The 20,664-nt window shown below is 44.6% G+C and overlaps 1 protein-coding gene across 4 annotated transcripts in view; it reads right to left on the minus strand.

Annotated features, from left to right (window-relative positions):
• The window catches only part of LOC145337676 (cysteine-rich protein 2-like), an 86,999-nt gene that overhangs the window by 33,205 nt on the left and 33,130 nt on the right, over positions 1-20,664 (minus strand). For 3 of the 4 annotated variants that reach the window (XM_080182497.1, XM_080182496.1, XM_080182499.1), the window contains exon 5: positions 16,272-16,343. The exons of the other annotated variant lie outside the window; for it this stretch is intronic. In XM_080182497.1, coding sequence (XP_080038623.1) covers positions 16,272-16,343 — 72 coding nt within the window. The remainder of the gene's footprint in view (positions 1-16,271; positions 16,344-20,664) is intronic. 4 annotated transcript variants of the gene reach the window in all.

Genomic DNA, 20,664 nt, shown 5'->3' on the forward strand with positions numbered 1-20,664 from the left:
ACTAGAAAGAGTGCAGAAAAGATTTACTAGAATGCTACCAGGACTTGATGGTTTGAGTTATAAGGAGAGGCTGCATAGACTGGGACATTTTTCTCTGGAGTGTAAGAGGCTGAGGGGTGATGTTACAGAGATCTATAAAATAATGAGAAGCAGAGACAAGGCACAAAAGAAAGAACAAAAGAACAAAAACAGCCCGGGAAACAGGCCCTTCAGCCCAACGAGCCCATGCCGCCATTTTAACACTACCAGTCCCACCCTCCACCCATGACCCTTATCTATTGTTTTATGGCCATCCGCATTGAGGGAAACTAATTTAGGGACAATTTATTACTGCCAGTCAGCCTAATCGCACATCTTTGGGGTGTGGGAGGAAACCGGAGCACCCGGAGAAAACCCACGCAAGCACAGGGAGAATGTGCAAACTCCCACAGACACTGGCCCAAATCCATGTGTCTGCACAGCAATCAGTGATAGTCACTGAGCTGTCGTCTTGCCCAGTATCTGGTCCAGTTTAAGCAAACACTAACGACATGAAGCACTAGGCCAATCTTGAACATTCAAGAGCAGCCCAAGTACAACCCATCGTGTGTATGCCCCTCATTGGACAACAAGACTTAAAACCTGTGAGTGGAAAGAGAAGAACATTATTATCATACCATATCCATTTACCTTACCAGGGACGTCCCAATGCTAATGAACCTTATTTAAAACAATCTCCTATATCCACCCATCTCCAACCCACTCATGTGCCTGTTTAAGTTACTCTTAAACAACTCTAGCGTGCCTGCCTCCACCACCTTACTTGGCAGAGCATTCCATACCCCCACTACCCTCTGTGTGAAAAACCTCCCTCTAATATCTGTGTTATACCTCTCCCCCCTCACCTTAAGCTCATGGCCCCTTGTGTGTCTCTAACAGGAAATAGCTTACCTCTGTTTACTCTATCTATACCCTTCATAATCTTATATACCTCTATTAGATCCCCCCTCAGTCGCCGTGTTTCAAGGGAAAGCAGCCCCAATTTACCCAATCTTTCCTCATAACCCAGTCCTTCCATACCAGGCAACATCCTGGTCAACCTCCTCTGCACTCTCTCCAGGGTCTCCACGTCCTTCCGGTAGTAGATAGTCAATATCTTTTGGGAGTCTGAAACTAGAGGGCGTAGGTTTAAGGCGAGAGGGGCGAGATACAAAAGCATCCAGAGGCGTAATTTTTTTCACACAGAAGGTGGTGAGTGACTGGAACAAGCTGCCAGAGGTAGTAGTAGAAGCAGGTACAATATTGTCTTTTAAAAAGCATTTAGATAGTTATATGGATAAGATGGATATAGAGAGATATGGGCAAAATGCAGACAATTGGGATTAGCTAAGGGGTTTAAAAAAATAGCAATATTGACAAGTTGGGTCGAAGGGCCTGTTTTTGTGCTGTAAACCTCTATAACTCTATATAAATGATGTGGAGGAAAATGCAGGTGGTCTGATTAGTTTGTAGATGACATGAAAATTGGTGGAGTTGCTGATTGCCTGGGATTGTCAGAGGATACAACAGGATTTAGATAGATTGGAGAGTTGGGCAGAGAAATGGCAGATGGATTTAATCCAAACAAATGGGAAGATCAAATGGGTATTTTGGAAGATCAAATGGGTATTTTGGAAGATCAAATTCTGATGTGAATTATACAGCAAATGGCAGAATCCTTAGAAGCATTAACAAACTATCTGGAATTAAGAATCTACTGATGACCGTGAAAACCATGGTCGATTATCAGAAAAACACATCTGGTTCACTAATGTCCTTTTGGGAAGGAAATCTGCTGTCCTCAGCTGGTCTGGCCTACATGTGACTCCAGAGCCACAGCAATGTGGTTGACTCTCAACTGCCTCCAAGAGCAATTAGGGATGGGCAACATACGCTGTAAAAAGTCTGACAACACCAGGTTTTAGTCCAACTGATTTATTTGATAATAGACTCAAGCTTTCGGGGTTAGCCCCTTCGTCAGGTGAATGGAGAGTTCTGGCCTCAGACAGAGCATATAAAGCACAGACAGTTTAGAGATTACTGATTAGAATGCAAATCCTTACCCTAACCTGCTGTTCAAGACCTGAAGTGGCTGACAATGTGAGTGGAAGGAGCACTGATCACAGTTTACAGAGATGTGTATTGTCTCCAGACAGCACAGTAAGTGAGGTTTTGCAAACCCAGGCAAGTCACGGGGGTTACAGATAGTGCGACATGAACCCAAGATCCTGGTTGAAACCGTCCTCGTGTGTGCGGAACTTGGCTATCAGTCTCTGTTCAGCGACTCTGTGCTGTCGTGTGTCGTGAAGGCCACCTTGGAGAATGCTTACCCGAAAGTCAGAGGCGGGTAAGCATTCTCCAAGGCGGCCTTCATGACACACGACAGCGCAGAGTCGCTGAACAGAGACTGATAGCCAAGTTCCGCACACACGAGGACGGTTTCAACCGGGATCTTGGGTTCATGTCGCACCGTCTGTAACCCCCGTGACTTGCCTAGGTTTGCAAAACCTCACTTACTGTACTGTCTGGAGACAATACACATCTCTTTAACCTGTGATCAGTGCTCCTTCCACACACATTGTCAGCCACTTTAGGACTTGAACAGCAGGTTAGGTGTAAAGATTTGCATTCTAATCAGTAATCTCTAAACTGTCTGTGCTTTATATAGAACATAGAACACTACAGCACAAACAGGCCCTTCAGCCCACGAGTTGCGCCGATCACATCAACACCTATCTATAACCCCCAATCCCATAAAACCCCACATACTCATCCAGAAGTCTTCTAAAAGACCCCAGCGAGTTCGCCTCCACCACCACTGACGGCAGCCGATTCCATTCACTCACCACCCTCAGTGAAAAACTTACCCCTAACATCACTTCTGTACTTTCCTCCCCGCACCTTAAACCTGTGTCCTCTCGTAGCGACCATTTCAACCCGGGGAAATAGCCTCTGAGAATCCACCCTATCTATTCCTCTCAACATTTTATAAACCTCTATCAGGTCGCCTCTCAACCTACGTCTCTCCAGGGAAAAGAGACCCAGTTCCCTCAACCTAACTTCATAAGGCATGCCTCCCAGTCCAGGCAACATCCTTGTAAATCTCCTCTGTACCCTTTCAATAGCTTCTACGTCTTTCCTATAATGAGGCGACCAGAACTGCACACAATACTCCAAATGAGGCCTGACAAGGGTCTTATAAAGTTGCAGCATTACCTCCCGACTCCTAAACTCAATCCCTCGATTTATGAAGGCCAGTACACCATACGCCTTCTTGACCACCTCTTCCATCTGCGAGGCCGATTTAAGAGTCCTGTGGACCCGGACCCCAAGATCTTTCTGCTCCTCAACACTACCAAGACTCCTGCCCTTGATAGTGTACTCGTTCATCCCGTTGGTTCTGCCAAAATGGACGAATACGCATTTATCCGCGTTGAAGTCCATCTGCCACTTCTCCGCCCAGTCCTGCATCCCATTTATGTCCTGCTGCAACTTTTGCCATCCTTCCAGACCATCCACAACACCACCGACCTTCGTGTCATCAGCGAACTTACTTACCCATCCTTCCACTTCCTCATCCAGGTCATTTATGAATGTCTCTGTCTGAGACATATATGCTCTGTCTGAGGCCAGAACTCTCCATTCACCTGACGAAGGGGCTAACCCCGAAAGCTTGTGAGTCTATTATCAAATAAATCGGTTGGACTAAAAGCTGGTGTTGTCAGACTTTTTACTGTGTTTACGCCAGTCCAACGTCGGCATACCCACATCACAACATATGCTGGCCAGCCAGCAACACCCCTGTCCCACAAATGAATTTTTAAAAAATAAGAACATAAGAAATAGGAGCAGGAGTAGGCCATCTAGCCCTTCGAGCCTGCCCCACCATTCAATAAGATCATGGCTGATCTGAAGTGGATCAGTTCCACTTTCCCGCTTTCTCCCCATAACCCTTAATTCCCTTGCCTACCAAAAACCTATCTACCCGTGACTTAAATATATTTAGCGAGGTAGCCTCCACCACTTCAACAGGCAGAGAATTCCAGAGATTCACCACCCTTTGAGTGAAGAAGTTCCTCCTCAACTCCGATCTAAACGGCACCCCCCCCTTATCTTGAGGCTGTGTCCTCTAGTCCTGCTGTCCTTTCTAAGCAGAAAGAATCTCTCTACCTCTACCCTATCCATCCCCTTCATTATCTTATACGTCTCTATAACATCCCCCCTCGGCCTTCTAAACTCCAACGAGTACAGACCCAGTCTATTAAGTCTCTCTTCACAGTCCAATCCCCTCATCTCCGGTTATCAGCCTAGTGAACCTCCTCTGCACTCCCTCCAAGGCCAATATATCCTTGCGCAAGTGTGGCAACCAAAACTGCACACAGTACTCCAGCTGCAGCCTCACCAGTGCCCTGTACAGTTGCAGCAAGACCTCCCTACTTTTATATTCTATCCCCCTCGCTACGAAGGCCAGCATCCCATTTGCCTTCTTGATCACCTGCTGCACCTGCAGACTGGGTTTTTGCGACTCATGCACAAGGACCCCCAGGTCCCTCTGCACCGTAGCATGCTGCAGCTTTTCACCTTTTAAATAATAATCCCTCCTACTATTATTTCCACCAAAGTGGATAACCTCACACTTGCCAACATTATACTCCATCTGCCAGGTCCTCGCCCACTCGCTCAGCCTGTCCAGATCTCTCTGCAGACTTTCCACACCCTCCACGCAATTTGCTTTTCTACTCATCTTCGTGTCATCAACAAATTTCGTCACCCTACACTCAGCCCCCTCCACCAGATCATCTATACAAATGGTAAATAGCTGAGGCCCCAGCACTGATCCCTGCGGCACTCCACTAGTCACCAACCTCCAATCAGAATAGCACCCACTGATAGCAACTCTCTGCCTCCTATTAGACAGCCAATCCACTATCCACGCTAACACCTTACCCCCAACTCCATGCCCCCTAACCTTCTGTAGCAACCTTTTATGAGGCACCTTATCAAACACCTTCTGGAGATCTGAAATGGGGGCAGTGGGATCTGGGTGTTCATGGATCCCTGAAAACGGCAACATAGTGGACAAGGTGATTAACATAGAACATTACAACACATTACAGGCCCTTCAGCCCTCGATGTTACACCGAGCTGTGAAACGAAACTAAAGCCCATCTAACCTACACTATTCCAATATCATCCTTCCGTTTATCCAGTGACCATTTAAATGCCCTTAGTGTTGGTGAGTCCACTACTGTTGCAGGCAGGGCATTCCACGCCCTTACTATAGAACATAGAACATTATAGCGCAGTACAGGTTCTTCGGCCTCCCAGAAAATCCTAGGATAAATCCCATCCAGCCCAGGGGACTCATCTATTTTCATACTTTCTAGAAAGTAAGGCATAAGGCGGCAAACAGCATGCTTGCATTCATCAGCCTGGGCATCAAATATAAAAGTTGGCAAGTTATGTTACAGTTGTATAAAACTTTAGTTAGGCTGCATTTGGAGAATTTTGTGCAATTCTGGTTGCTATACTACCAGAAGGACGTGGATGTTTTGGAGAGGGTGCAATGTTGGTTTACCAGGATGTTGCCTGGTCTTGAGGGTGTTGATTATGAGGAGAAGTTGGGTAAATTCACTGGAAATACAGAGGCTGAGGGGAGATCTGATGGAAAATGATGAGAGGCATAGAAAAGGGGGATAGTCAGAGGCTTTTTTCCAGGATGGAAGGGTCGACAGGTTTAAGGTGAGAGGTGATAAGTTTAAGGGAGATGTGCACACAGAGGGTGATGAGTGCCTGGAACCCACTGCCAGTGGAGGTGGTGGAAGCAGGCACATTAACAACATTCAAGGTGTATCTTGATAGACACATGATGGGGAGGGCAACAGGGGGGTAGGAACTGCATATCAGTGCAGGCTTGGTGGGCTGAAGGGCCTGTTCCTGTGATGTATTGTTCTTTGTATTATTGAAGCTATTACATAATTTCCTGTGAGTGAAAGAGTCATGCAGCTAGACATTAGAATATGAGAATGTATACAATGTCAAAGATGTTTTGCAAAAGTCTGAAGTATTAATTCATTTTAATCTGAAGCTGCCATTACTGCTTGTGACGCTTCAATTTATAGAGTAGGGGCAGTCATTTCACAAACAATAGCTTTTGCTTCACATTCTCTGATTCATGCTGAATCAAACTGTGTTCAGCTGGAAAATGAAGCCTTGAGTATAACTTACACAAACATTTCATCATTTATATGGTCATCTTTTCACATTATTGACTGATTATTGATGTTTGAGTACTGGTTTTGGGTTGTACAAAGGCACACCATCGTTAGCTATTAGCCAAATGCAAAGATGGTCACTGATCTTATCAGCAAATTCTAATATAAACTACCTATCAGAGTCTCGTGCTGATACATTATCATACTTACCTTTATCTTTTAAATAAATGTAACCAACTAGTTTTGCTAATATTCATTACTTTTTGCTTGTGGATCATTTGCCTGTGACAGCTTTGACCTGTGATCGGAAGGTGATGGATATGATAGCTGAAACACATCATGTGTATCCTGATTTGAAACCCTATGTGTCGTGAAAGCTTGAATTGACTGTTCAAGATGGGTGTCTATTGTGGGGATTTCTGAGTGATCATTTCTCCTAGTCTGCGTGAGAGAGTTCTTGGACAGCTACATAAAGATCATCCTGGTATAGTCCAGATGAAGGAATTAGCACACAGTTATTTTTGATGGTGAAGTCTGGGTGCTCAGATTGTAAAAATAAAATGGGACAGTATCAATCCTGTGCACAAATAAAAAATACACCACTGTCATCTCCTTCAAACCTTTGGGAGTGGTCTAAAATGCCATGGCAGCAATTACATACAGATTTTATTGGTCCATTTGAGAGTTAAATATTCTTGGACATAACTGATGCGCACTCATATGGTCCCCAGAAGGGTAGATAGAGGGTTTTAGTGTATTGGTGCAGGCTTGAAGAGCCAATGGGCCTGTTCCTGTGCTGTAATTTTCTTTGTTCAAAGTGCCAGAAGTTGGTGTCATGAGGTCTACTACATCTGAACAAACTATTGAAAAACTTGAAGAAATTTCTGCAGGATTTGGTAAATCGGGACAAAATGTTGGCGATAATGATTCACAGTTTACTTCACAAGAGTTTGAGGATGATCTCAAAGTAAATGTTATTCAGCATATAAAATTCACACCTTATCCATCGACCAGTGGATTAGCTGAAAGATTCGTACAATCCTTAAAACATTCTTTACAAGCTTTAAGAGAACAAGGTTTATGTAAATACAAGAAATGTAAATACAGATAGCAAGATTTCTATTGGCATTTAAAAAGTAAGAGTAAAGTGAGTATTAGCCCTCAGAGCACGAGAATGGGGAGTTAATAATAAGGAAATGGCAGATGAAATGAGTAAACATTTTGCTTTGGTTTTCACTATCGAGCATTATCAGTAACATTCCAGTAACAGCTGTAAATGGGGAGGTGGAAAGGACAGAGGAACTTGGTGAAATTATAATCACTAGGGAAGTGTACTGAGCAAACTGAGGGAGCTACAGGCCAACAAATCTCCATATCCTGATGGACTTCATCCTAGGGTCTTCAATGAGGTGACTAATGAGGTAGTAGCTGGATTTGGTGTTAATTTTCCAAAATTCATTCGATTCTGGAACGATTCCACCAGACTGTAAAGTATCAAATCTAACCCCTCTAATTCAAGCTCTCACTCATCTTTGCACAGGTTGTTACTTTCTTTAACTTCTTTAGTTAACTGGGGATGTGGCTCCTTCCCTAGGATTTTTCATTGCATACTTATTCTGAGTATTCTCAAATATTACCAAAATGTCTGCCATCGCTTCGCTATTGATCTCAAACACACCCACCCCTCCGTCTCTCTCCCGCACACACATGCACCCCCCGTCTCTCTCACACACGCATGCAACCCCCGTCTCTCTCTCTCGCACACGCATGCACCCCCCCGTCTCTCTCGCACACGCATGCACACCCCCCCCCGTCTCTCTCTCTCTCTCACACATTCACACCCCCACCCGTCTCTCGCGCACACACACACACGTGCACACCCCCGTCTCTCATACACACACATGCACCCCCACCCCGTCTCTCTCACACACACACACACGCCGCCCCCCACCCCCGTCTCTCAGACACATGCGTGCACCCTCCCGTCTCACACACACCGCACCCCCCCCCGTCTCTCACTCAGTCTCTCACACACACACGCGCGCACCCCCCCCCGTCTCTCTCACACACACACACGCGCCCCCCCGTCTCACATGCGCATGCGCGCAACCCCCCCCCCCCCCCCCAGTCTCTCTCTGAGACACACACACACACACCCCCCCCTCCACTGTCTCTCTCTCACACACACACACCCACCCCCACGTCTCTCTCTCTCTCTCCCACACACACAGGCATCTACACTTTTTCCCCAGCCCTATTTTGCAGACTCCACCTTGAACAGCAGCTCAGTGACAACATGTTCAAGCAAAGTCTACACAACCCATCTCCCAGCACCATGATCAAAACAATATATTAAAAAGGGCGTCCTGCAGCAAGCAGTCTTAACCACAGTCATGTCTGCTATTTAACCAAGAACTGTGGAATGTTCCACTCTAGAATTTTGCCACCAAGTCAATATAAAAAACATCAAGGGAGAATGTAATTACAACATGTGCCTCAGCAGCAGATGTTTGTACTTGAAAGGAATAAATCACAAGCAAGAGCTTCTGCCTCAGTTTTAGTTATGTCTCCAAGTACTTGGGGAACAGTAGCTCAGAGTTCCTGTTCGGGAGCTTCTAGTTCAGAAGCTCAAGCTGATGTTCCCAGCACAGCAACTGGAGTTACAATTCATCAACCTGGAATAAAAAGTTGGTCTCAGTAACGATGACCATGAAACTATTGGACTGTTTTGGTCCACTAATGTCCTTTAGGGAAAGAAATCTGCTGTTCTTACCCAGTCTGCTCCACATGTGACTCCAAAGCCACATGAAGAAGGGAAAGAGTTAATGAACTTGTAATACTTAAAGATTTGTGCAAAGCATTTCAAGACTTGTTTTTGCACTCCTATAACCTTGCATGCCAGCTAACTTGTTTATGCGGGCTTGTAGCCTTGTATGCTGGCTAAACAAACCAGCATACAGCAAACCAGTGTTGAGATGTGGTAACGGCTAATCACACTAGAGGAACAGAACGGAGACAGTTGCAGTCTTGAGACAATTACAACGGACTACACAAAGGACGAAGCCACTGAGGCAGCAATAACCACGTGATGGATGGCGAACCATGATAGACCTCCTGGAGAACTGCGGACGTGACTAGGGACGGGACCCGCGATGTATAAAAATTTACTCTTGTGTTTGGGGAGAAGTCTGGCGAACCGCTTTAGAAATCGGGCTTCTCCCAAAAACTTTCGTAATAAAACTACTCTACTTTGACTCACGACTATTCTCAGAGGTATTATTTTACCAACAACACCACAGCAACGTAATTGAGTCTTAACTGCCCAGCAAATAGTGAATACAAACAAAACTCAATTTACCACCTAGCACTGAGCTCAGCCCATCTATAGAAGATAGTCACTCAGAAATCCAGGAAGAAACTTCTTCAACCAAAGAGTAGTGAGAATGTGGAACCTGCTACCACAGGGGATGGTTGAAGTGGATATGGAAATGTAACAGGCATTTGAAGGAGAAGGAAATAGAGAGTAGAATTAGACGAGAAAAGGTGGGATGATGCTTGAGTGGAATATTAACACCAGCATCAACAGTTTGATTTGATTTATTATTGCCACATAGATGAGTATACAGTGAAAAATATTGTTTCTTGAGCACTATACAGACAAAACATACCATTCATAGAGAAGGAAAGGAGTGGGTACAGAATGTTGTGTTACAGTAACAGCTAGGGTGGAGAGAAAGATCAACTTAATGCAAGGTAAGTCCATTCAAAAGTCAAACAGCAGCAAGGAAGAAGCTGTTCTTGAGTCGGTTGGTACATGACTTCAAATTTTGTATCTTTTTCCCGACAAAGGAAGAAGGTGGAAGAGAGAATATCTGAGTTTGAGCTGACTGGCCTGTTTTCTCAGCTGTATTTCCTATGTAATCCATATAATAAGTGGCAGGTAACTAACAACATCAAGAGATACGGGAATACAGCAAGCAAGTAGTGTTCAGGTAAATAGTCATCCATGTTCTAACTGTGGCAGAGCAAGCTTGACTTGCCTAACTATCTACTTTTGCTTCTTGCTCCTAAGTAACATTTGTGCCACACACTGTCAGGCAATAGATATTTCCAGCAAAAGAGAATCTAACCATCATCCCATGGCATTCAATGACATTACATTCACTGAATCTCTCACTATCAACAGCCTGGCATTACCACTGACCAGAAACTGAACTGGACCCCAACATATAAATACTTCGGATATCAAAGCGGGTCAGAGGCTGGGAATCCTGACACAAATAACTCACCTCCTGACTCCCCAAAGCCTGTCCTCCATCTACAAGGCACAAGTCAGGAGTGTGATGGAATACTTTCCACTTGCTTGGATGGGTACAACACTGAAGCTCAAAACCATCCAGGACAAATCAGCCCACTTGATTTCTATCCCATCCACCACTTTAAATATTCACTCCCTCCACCACAGTGGCAGCTGTGTGTACCATCTACAAGGTGCACTGCAGCAACTCAGTGTTCCTTAGACAGCACCTTTCAAACTTGCAACTGCTATCATCTACAAGGACGAGGACGCAGGCAAATAGAGACATCACCACTTGCAAGTTCCCCTCCAAATCACATACCATCCTGACTTGGAAATACTTTGAACATAGAACACTACAGCACAAATAGGCCCTTCGGCCCGCAAGTTGCACTGATCACATCTATACCTACCAAGCCATAGAACTATCTGTAACTCCCAATCCCATTAAACCCCATGTACTCATCCAGAAGTCTTTTAAAAGACCCCAGCGAGTTCACCTCTACCACCACCAACGGCGGCCGATTCCACTCACTCACCACCCTCTGAGTGAAAAACTTACCCCTGACATCTCCTCTGTACTTGCTTCCCAGCACCTTAAACCTGTGTCCTCTCGTAGCGACCATTTCAGCCCTGGGAAATAACCTCTGAGAATCCACCCTATCTATTCTTCTCAACATTTTGTAAACCTCTATCAGGTTGCCTCTCATCCTTCGTCTCTCCAGGGAGAAGAGACCTAGCTCCCTCAACCTATCTTCATAAGGCATGCCTCCCAATCCAGGCAACATCCTTGTAAATCTCCTCTGCACCCTCTCAATAGCTTCCACATCCTTCCTCTGGTGAGGTAACCAGAACTGCGCACAGTACTCCAAGTGGGGTCTGACAAGGGTCTTATAAAGACCGTTCACTAATGAAGGCCCTTTGCAGTTCCTTCACTATCACTGGGTCAAATATGTGGAACCCAGAAGGAAACTGAAGGTTGTGGGAGACATACATGGAAGTAGTGATGGGGTCATAATCAGATCAGCCATGAACTTATCGAATGGTGGACAAGCTGGAGGGGCTGAATGGCCTGCTCCTGTTCCTATTTCTTAACTGTTTCACTTGAGAATCACAATGATTACAATTAAAATTACAATAGAGCAGAAGACCATTCAGCCCAGTGAATCCATGCCAACTCCCTGTGAAGCAATCTACTTATGCCATATATCACTTGATACCAGTAGCCCTGCAAATTTATTTCCTTCAAGTGCCCATCAATTTCTTCTCAAAATCATTGATTGTTTCTGCTTCCACCACCCTCCTGGGCAGTAATTCCATCATTGCATTGCTGCACAAAAACCTTCTTCCTCACATTCCTCCACCATCTCTTGTCCAATCCCTAAATCAATGTCACCTGGCTCTTTAATCATCAGTTGATGGTAAGAGATTTTCCTCATCTATCTTTTCTAAGCCTGTCATAATCTTGTACACCTTTATCAAATTTCTCCAATGTGAGCAACCCCAGCCTTTCTGATCTAACTTGGCAACTCAACTCCACCCACCTCACTCCCTTAAAACCATTCTAGTAAATCTTCTCTGCATCCTTTCAAGGACCTTCACATTCTTCCTAAAGTATGGGGACCAGAGCAGGACACATTATTCTGGTGGAGACTAACCAAAGCTTTATAAGGGTTCAGTGTAACTTCCCAGTTTTTGTACTCAATGCCTCTCCTTCAGCTGGGAGTGTGAAAGCTCAGACAATTCAGGGGCTACTCTCCAGGGTATGGAAAACATGATCAAACATTGACTGTAAGGGACATACTAACTGAAAGCTCAAACTGTGAATCTTACATGGAATTGAATAGTTAATTTCAGATGAAGGAGTGAGGTTTTAACAGATTTATTTTTAGATTCTGACTCTGAGCCTAACCTCTTGGTGTTTATATACATGAGCGGAAGCACATTCCAGGCAGTAACAGCTTCCAGCTGCTAACTTCTAGCCAACTCCCAGAGCATACATGTCCACAGCAAAAATTATCAGCATGCATATACCCACAATGATCCACGGTTGGAGACACAATGGTGTATTGTGAAACCAATAGCTGGCATGCCCGATGGTTGGCCTGACTTGGTTCATACCAGCATCATTGGGATCCACAATATGGTCTAGACAGATTGATGGGCACATTGGAATAAAATAAAAAGTAAATTTAGGGTAAGATAGATTCCACCTGACTGGAATAGCATGGAATTCCTTATCTGCCCCACATATGATAAGAAATAGGAGCATTTGGCCAACTGAGATCACGCTGCCATTCAATAACATCTGATTTTGATCTTAACACTACTTTCTTGCCTGCACACCTTGACCCTCGAGTTGGAGTCAGAGAGCTGACTTGTGGTGATCTAACAACGCTAAGATAGGCGGGTGTAGGATAATGCGGCTGCTGTTTAGGTAGAGCTCAAGTTCTTGAAGACTTCTTGCAGGGTAGGCACACGATGTGGTTTTGGAAGCTCTTGGGTTGAGGCACCAGTTTTGACAGTAGTTTACTAAGTCGTTTGACAGAGAGTTTACTAAGGTCATTATTAAGGGCTCTATTAGCGTCCTTGAAATCTCTTGCTCAGTAAATCCACATAGATGGCCTTGTGGTTGCATGTGCCGGCAAGTCATTCCTGGAGAGGGTGGGGGCCAGTTCTGATCCTCGAGATAGGTCATTTCGCTGCCTCTGCCGTGTGCTGGCTTTGGGTCTCAGGTGCTTTGAAAAGAAGCAATGGTTTCAGCATCCCAGGGTGTTAAACCCTACAAAGCCACACAGTGGCTAGCACCGCTGCCTCATAGCACCAGGGACCTGGGTTCAAACGTGACCTCAGGTGACTGTTTTTGTAGAGTTTGGAGAGTTTGCGAATGGGATGCTGGCCTTCATAGCGAGGGGGATTGAATATAAAAGTAGGGAGGTCTTGCTGCAGCTGTATAGGGCATTGGTGAGGCCGCAGCTGGAGTACTGTGTGCAGTTTTGGGCGCCGCACCTGCGCAAGGATATTTTGGCCCTGGAGGGAGTGCAGAGGAGGTTTACTAGGCTGATACCGGAGTTGAGGGGATTGAGCTATGAGGAGAGGCTGAATAAACTAGGCTTGTACTCGTTAGAGTTTAGAAGAATGAGGGGAGATCTCATTGAGACGTATAAGATGATGAATGGGATGGATAGGATAGAGGTGGAGAGACTCTTCCCGCTCAAAAAAGACAGTAGGACTAGGGGGCACAGCCTCAAGATAAAGGGGAGGCGGTTTAGAACGGAGTTGAGGAGGAACTTCTTCACTCAAAGGGTGGTGAATCTCTGGAATTCTCTGCCCGTTGAAGTGGTGGAGGCTGCCTCGCTAAATATTTTTAAGAAGCGGGTTGATGGGTTCTTGATAAGAGAGGGGATTAAGGGTTATGGGGAGAGGGCGGGAAAGTGGAACTGAGCCACAACAGATCAGCCATGATCTTATTGAATGGCGGGGCAGGCTCGAAGGGCTAGATGGCCTACTCCTGCTCCTATTTCTTATGTTCTTATGTTCTTATAATGAATGACAGACTCGAAGGGCCAAATGGCCTCCTCTTATTTCTAGTTTCTATGTTTCTAAGTCACTCAGTTCAATGACAATTGGGGACTGAACAAATGCTGGCCTTGCCACGGATAGCCACATTCTATGAAAGAATAAAAAAGAGTTTATTTATTAGTCACAAGTATGCTTACATTAATACTGCAATGAAGTTACTATGAAAATCCCTGAGTCACCATTCTCTCGAACATTCGCCTGTTCGGGTACACCGAAGGAGAATTTAACATGGCTAATGCACCTAACCAGCATGTCTTTCAGACTGTGGGAGGAAACTGGAGCACCCGGAGAAAACCCACACAGACACAGGGAGAACGTGTAAACTACCACACAGACAGTGACCCAAACTGGGAATTTAACCTTGGTCCCTGGCGCTGTGAGGCAGGAGTGCTTAGCACTGTGTCACCATGCTGACCCCAAAACTGCCTTCAAATCCATGTAATCGCCTTTGCTCAAGTTTAAAAAACTAGTTTCAGACTAAATTTTCACACCTGCAAGTTGAATGGTAAATTCGATCATGTTATAATTATTCTTACCTAGAGGATCCTTTATTATTCATTCATTCTTTGTCTTATTACACACTATTAGATTTAAAATAGTCTGCTATCTGATTCCAGAACATATTGTTCTGAGAGATTATTCTGAATACACTCAACTCATCCTCCAGGGTACCTTTGCCAGTTTGATTTGTCCAATCAATATGAAGTTTAAAATCACCCATGATTATTGCAGTACCTATCCTACAAATCCCCATTATTTCTTGATTTATACCCCATCCTACAGTGTAGCTACTGTCAGTGGGCCTCCCTTTGCCAATTCTTATCTCCACCCAAATTGATTTGACATTTTATGCAGTCTAACCACCTCCAGGAAAGGTCCACACCAACACATTTTACTGTACATTTTCCATTCTTAAAGTCTGCTCATTCTTTTAAAGAAAATTAAATTCTGATAGCACACTGCTGAATAATATTCATCTGTTTCAGTTAGGAAGGCTGCATGTTCAAGTCCTTGGACTGGGGCCTCCAGCCTTGTCTGAAGTTGGGATTCTCTGGTGCTGCTACAGTGACTGGAATTTTGGCTGAGTGTCAAATTCTCCATTCTTACTGGCAGCAGGCAGCCACGAATGAGATAGAAGAATCTAGCCCAGCGTGTGGAGTCAATTCTGTGTAGAGACAGGAGCAGTTCAACCTGTCAAATAATTTGCTATCACTTAATAATGTCAAACCAGGACAGAGCACTTCACCCGATCAGTGCCCCTGCCATTGGACGCAGCTCTCCTCATTGGACACAATGGTTGCAGTGTGTACTAGCTATAGGATCCACGACACCAACAACACCAGCTAGTCTGTAAACTCTATGAAGAGGGGCCACAGCAGCAATGATATGGGAAACTCATTACTTCCAAATCCCACACCATTGTAATGTAGAGCTATATCACTGTTCTCTTCCTAATACAACTGTGGGAGCACCTACACCATGTGCGAACAGCAGCGGTTCAAAAAGTGACTCACTACCACCTTCCCAAGGATAATTAAGGATGGATAATAACTGCTACTCTTGACATCCTGTCAATGTATACATTTTTAAAAAGGAACAATAGGGGAGTTATGCTCTTGGGTGTATACCACAGGCCATCAACTACTGGGAAGGTAACAAGGAACAAACTTACAGGGAAAGTGCAGAAAAATGTAAAACTATGTAGCAGTGATAAGTGGGCTGGGGGAGGTCTTCCATTATCCTAATATAGACCGGAATAGTAATAGTGTAAAAGAACAAAGAAGGGAAGGAATTCCTGAAAGGTATACAAGAGAACTTTCAAAATTAATCTGTTTCCAGTCCAGTGAGGAAGGAAGCTTGACTAGATCCAGTTCTGCAGAATGAGGTGGGGCAACTGGAGCATCTTCCAATAGAAGAGCATTTGGGAAATAGTGATCATAATATTCAGAAGGTTCACAATAGGTATGGAAAGAGATAAAGAACAATCAAAGGTGAAAATATTCAACTAATTTCAGTGAATTGAAAAGGAAGGTGGCCCAGATGTTTCCAAGAACTGGATAAATGATGTTCTGATTATAGCCAAGTGTACCAGCATGCTCTAAGGAATTGGGTTCTTAGACATAATTATCACAGGTAAATGAAGAATGGATTCTCCTTACCAAAGTACACTATCTTCCCACAGCCAGGGCAATGAGCAGTCTCACCAGCAAAGCTGGTGGTGTAGGTAGGAGCTGAAACAAACAGAAAGAAAAGATTTACTTCACTATCTTCAGTTCCTGAATCTGAAAAAAAAAATTCAACACCAAGTCTCCCACCACCAATACAACACTGAACCAATTGACTATTACTCACCTCATGTTGTCCCATCTGTTCCCCCAGGAATACATCTCTGCTAGCGTTAGGTTCCACGTACAATACCAGAATAAGACATTCACAGATAAAAAGTTAACCACCCCATCAATTTCACTTCCCTAAAGTCCATAACTCTATCAGCAACTCTCTCTAGCACATTCTATTATAGACAGTCCATCAACAACTTCCAGTAATGTAGAGCTTTAATATACAAAGAACAAAGAAAATTCCAGCACAGGAACAGGCCCTTTGGCCTCTCCAAGCCTGCACCGACCATGCTGCCCAACTGAACTAAAACCCCCTTATCCTTCCGGGGTCCATATCCCTCTATTCCCATCCTATTCATGGATTTGTTAAGACGCCCCTTAAAACTCACTACCGTATCCGCTCCCACTACCTCCCCCGGCAGCGAGTTTCAGGCACCCACTACTCTGTGTGCAAAATCTGCCTCGTACATCTCCTTTAAACCTTGCCCCTCGCCCCTTAAACCTGTGCCCGAGTAATTGACTCTTCCACCCTGGGAAAAAGCTTCTGACTATCCACTCTGTCCATGCCTCTCAATCTTGTAGGCTTCTATCAGGTCTCCCCTCAACTTCCATTGTTGCAGTGAGAACAAACCAAGTTTCTCCAACCTCTCCTCATAGCTAATGCCCTCCGTAGCAGGCAACATCCGGTTGTGGTGAGTGCTTGGAACGGGTGCCAGCAACGGTGGTAGAGGTGGATTCGATAGGGTCTTTTAAGAGACTTCTAGATAAGTACATGGAACTTAATAAGATAGAGGTTTACAGGTAAGCCTAGTAATCTCTAAGGTAGGGACATGTTTGGCACAACTTTGTGGGCCGAAGGGCCTGTGTTGTGCTATAGTTTTTGTATGTTTCTAAATCTTTTCAGTACCCTCTCCAAAGCCTCCACATCCTTCTGGTAGCGTGGTGACCAGAATTGAACACTTTGTGTAAGTCAGAATCCATTTTGTCTAAGCCCATTTTGATGTCTCCTTTAGGTTTCAGGCTCAGCAGAGAAAACACACATACACAACGTAACATGACATGCTTTAATAGGAAGTGAATTTGGTTTGAAGAATTATTTTCCTTTTTTGGATCAAAGCTCCAAATAATTATCACTGCTATTTTACCAGAAAAAGTCAATATGACCAAATTGCCCAAGAAAACAGATACAATCTGGAGAGGAAATTTTCAAAATAAAAATAGCAATCACATCACATCTCCACCCAAACTGATTAGATTTTAATTGCTTCCTATTCCATCTCTAGAAAGATCTAAAAGGACTGGATTTTCCCCCAGTAATGTTGCTGAGAGTGAGAATGGCTCAGCAATCAGCCAGGACACAGCCTGCTAACTGACCACTTCCCGGCTCACGGTTCAAATAGATGAGGGCAGTTCTCAAGCTCTTCCCCATCAACTCTCAACCCAGCTTCCCCCAAATCCCCATAATCCTGAGGAAGATGTGGGCACTGTTAAAGCAAGTCAGAGATCATGAGGGTTCCTCAACGTGGAAATCCTCTTGCAGGCCTGCAAGTGAAGATACACACAAGTCCAATGGGATAGAGGGGCAACCTCTCTGCAGGTTTGAGATTGTCTGTGGTTGAGGCCTTTCCAGCATCTTCTCTTTTGATTTCAGATTCCTGCCTCTCCATTAATTTGCTTTTAACTAAATGCAACCAAAGGCCGAGGTGCAACAAAGAACCTGCAACCTGAAGAACAGATAGTGGGGAGACAGAGTTCAGGAGACTCAGCAACTTGCCAACAATCACCACGTACGCAGTTTCTTCAGTGCAATTAAAATCGATGGTTCGAGTACTCAGGGGCCACCTCACTGAGAGCCAGAAACAAAGACACACCCATCAGATACAGAGAGGCAGTCAATGGCCAATGGAGAGGAAACTACAAGTACCTCCTCAGCCAAAACACAACCTTTGATATGAATGTCCTCAACACCATCCTGCAGCATGCTACCCACAGGAGATAGACGAACAGATGTGTAGGCAGATTTTGGAAAGGTGTAAAAGTTACAGGGTTGTTGTGGTGGGAGATTTTAATTTCCCCTATATTGACAGGGAGTCACTTAGTGCTCAGGGCGTGGATGGGGCAGAGTTTGTAAGGAGCATCCAGGAGGGCTTCCTGAAACAGTTTGTAGATAGTCCAACCAGGGAAGGGGCCCATACTGGACGTGGTATTGGGGAATGAACCCGGCCAGGTGGTCGATGTTTCAGTAGGGGAGCAGTTCAGGAACAGTGACCACAATTCAGTCAGCGTTATGGTACTGATGGATAAAGATAAGTGTAGTCCTCAAGTTAAGGTGCTAAACTGGGGGAAGGCTAATCACAACAATATTAGGCAGGAACTGAAGAATGGAGATTGGGGGCAGATGTTTGAGGGCAAATCAACATCTGGCATGTGGAAGACGTTGGTGTAAGTTGATCGGGATTCAGGACTGGCACATTCCTGTAAGGATGAAGGATAAGTATGGCAAGTTTTGGGAACCTTGGATAATGAGAGATATTGTGAGCCTCGTCAAAGAGAAAAAGGAAGCTTTTGTCAAAGCTAGGAGGCTGGGAACACAGGAAGCAAGTGTGGAATACAAGGAAAGTAGAAAAGAACTTAAGCAAGGAAGGAGGAGAGCTAAAAGTGGCCACAAAAACTCATTGGCCAGCACAATTAAAGAAAATCCCAAGGTGTCTCATACAAATATAAAGAGCAAGAGGGTAGCCAGGGAGAGAGTTGACCCACTCAAGGACAAGGGAGGGAGGGAATCTATGTGTGGAGCCAGAGGAAACGGGCGAGGTATTAAATGAATACTTTGCATCAGTATTCACCAAAGAGAAGGACTTGGTGGATGATGAGTTTGGGGAAGGGTGTGTAGACAGTTTGAGTCTTGTCAAGATAAAAAAGGTGGCGGTATCGGAGTTCTTAAGAAACATTAACACCTGATTAAAGGGGCAGTGCTCTGAAAGCTTGTGGCTTGTGCTACCAAATAAACCTGTTGGACTTTAACCTGGTGTTGAGACTTTGTACTGTGCTTATTCCAGTCCAATGCCGGCATCTCCACGTTATAAAGGAAGTCCCAGAGGATTGGAGAATAGCCAATGTTCCTTTGTTTAAGATCAGGAGCAAGGATAATCCAGATAATTAGAGGTCGGTGAGCTTACATCAGTGGTAGGGAAATTATTGAGAGCATTCTTCGAGACAGGATTTATTCCCACTTGGAAATAAGTGGATGTATTAGTGAGAGTAAACATGGTTATGTGAAGGGGAGATCGTGTCTCACAAACTTGATCGAGTTTTCTAAGGAAGTGACGAAGATGATTGATGACGGTAGAGTAGAGGATGTTGTCTACATGGACTTCAGTAAGGCCTTTGACAAAGTACAGAAGGTGAAGTTGCATGGGATCAGAGGTGAACTAGCAAGGTGGACACAAAACTGGCTCAGTCAAAGACGACAGAGGGTAGCAGTGGAAGGGTGTGTTTCTGAATGGAGGGCTGTGACAAGTGGTGTTCCTCAGGGATCAGTGCTGGGGCCTTTGCACTTTGAATTATATATAAATGATTTGGAGGAAAATGTAACTGGATTGATTAGTAAGTTTGCAGATGACACAAAGGTTGGTGGATTTGCAGATAGCGATGAGGACCATCAGAGGATACAGCAGGATATAGATCAGTTGGAGACTTGGGCGGAGAGATGGCAGATGGAGTTTAATCCAGACAAATGTGAGGTAATGCATTTTGGAAGGTCTAATACAGATAGGAAATATACAGTAAATGGCAGAACCCTTAAGAGTATTGATAGGCAAAGGGATCTGGGTGCATAGGTTGACAGGTCACTGAAAGTGGCAACACAGGTACAGAAGGTAGTCAAGGTGGCATACGGCATGCTTGCCTTCATCGGCCAGGGCACTGAGTTTAAAAATTGGCAAGTCATGTGGCAGCTTTATAGAACCTCAGTTAAAGTTTATTTATTAGTCTCAAGTAAGGCTTACATTAACACTGCAATGAAATTACTGTAAAATTCCCCTAGTCCCACATTCTGTCGCCTGTTCAGGCCAACATACCTAACGAGCACATCTTTCAAACTGTGGGAGGAAACCGGAGCACCCTGAGGAAATCCAAGCAGACACAGGGAGGACATGGAAACTCCACACAGTCATCGAACCCAGGTCCCTTGCGCTGTGAGGCAGCAGTGCTA

The sequence above is a fragment of the Carcharhinus amblyrhynchos genome, unplaced genomic scaffold (genome assembly GCF_965287045.1).
Source record: "Carcharhinus amblyrhynchos unplaced genomic scaffold, sCarAmb.v2.hapA scaffold_58, whole genome shotgun sequence".
Classification (NCBI taxonomy): Eukaryota; Metazoa; Chordata; class Chondrichthyes; order Carcharhiniformes; family Carcharhinidae; genus Carcharhinus; species Carcharhinus amblyrhynchos.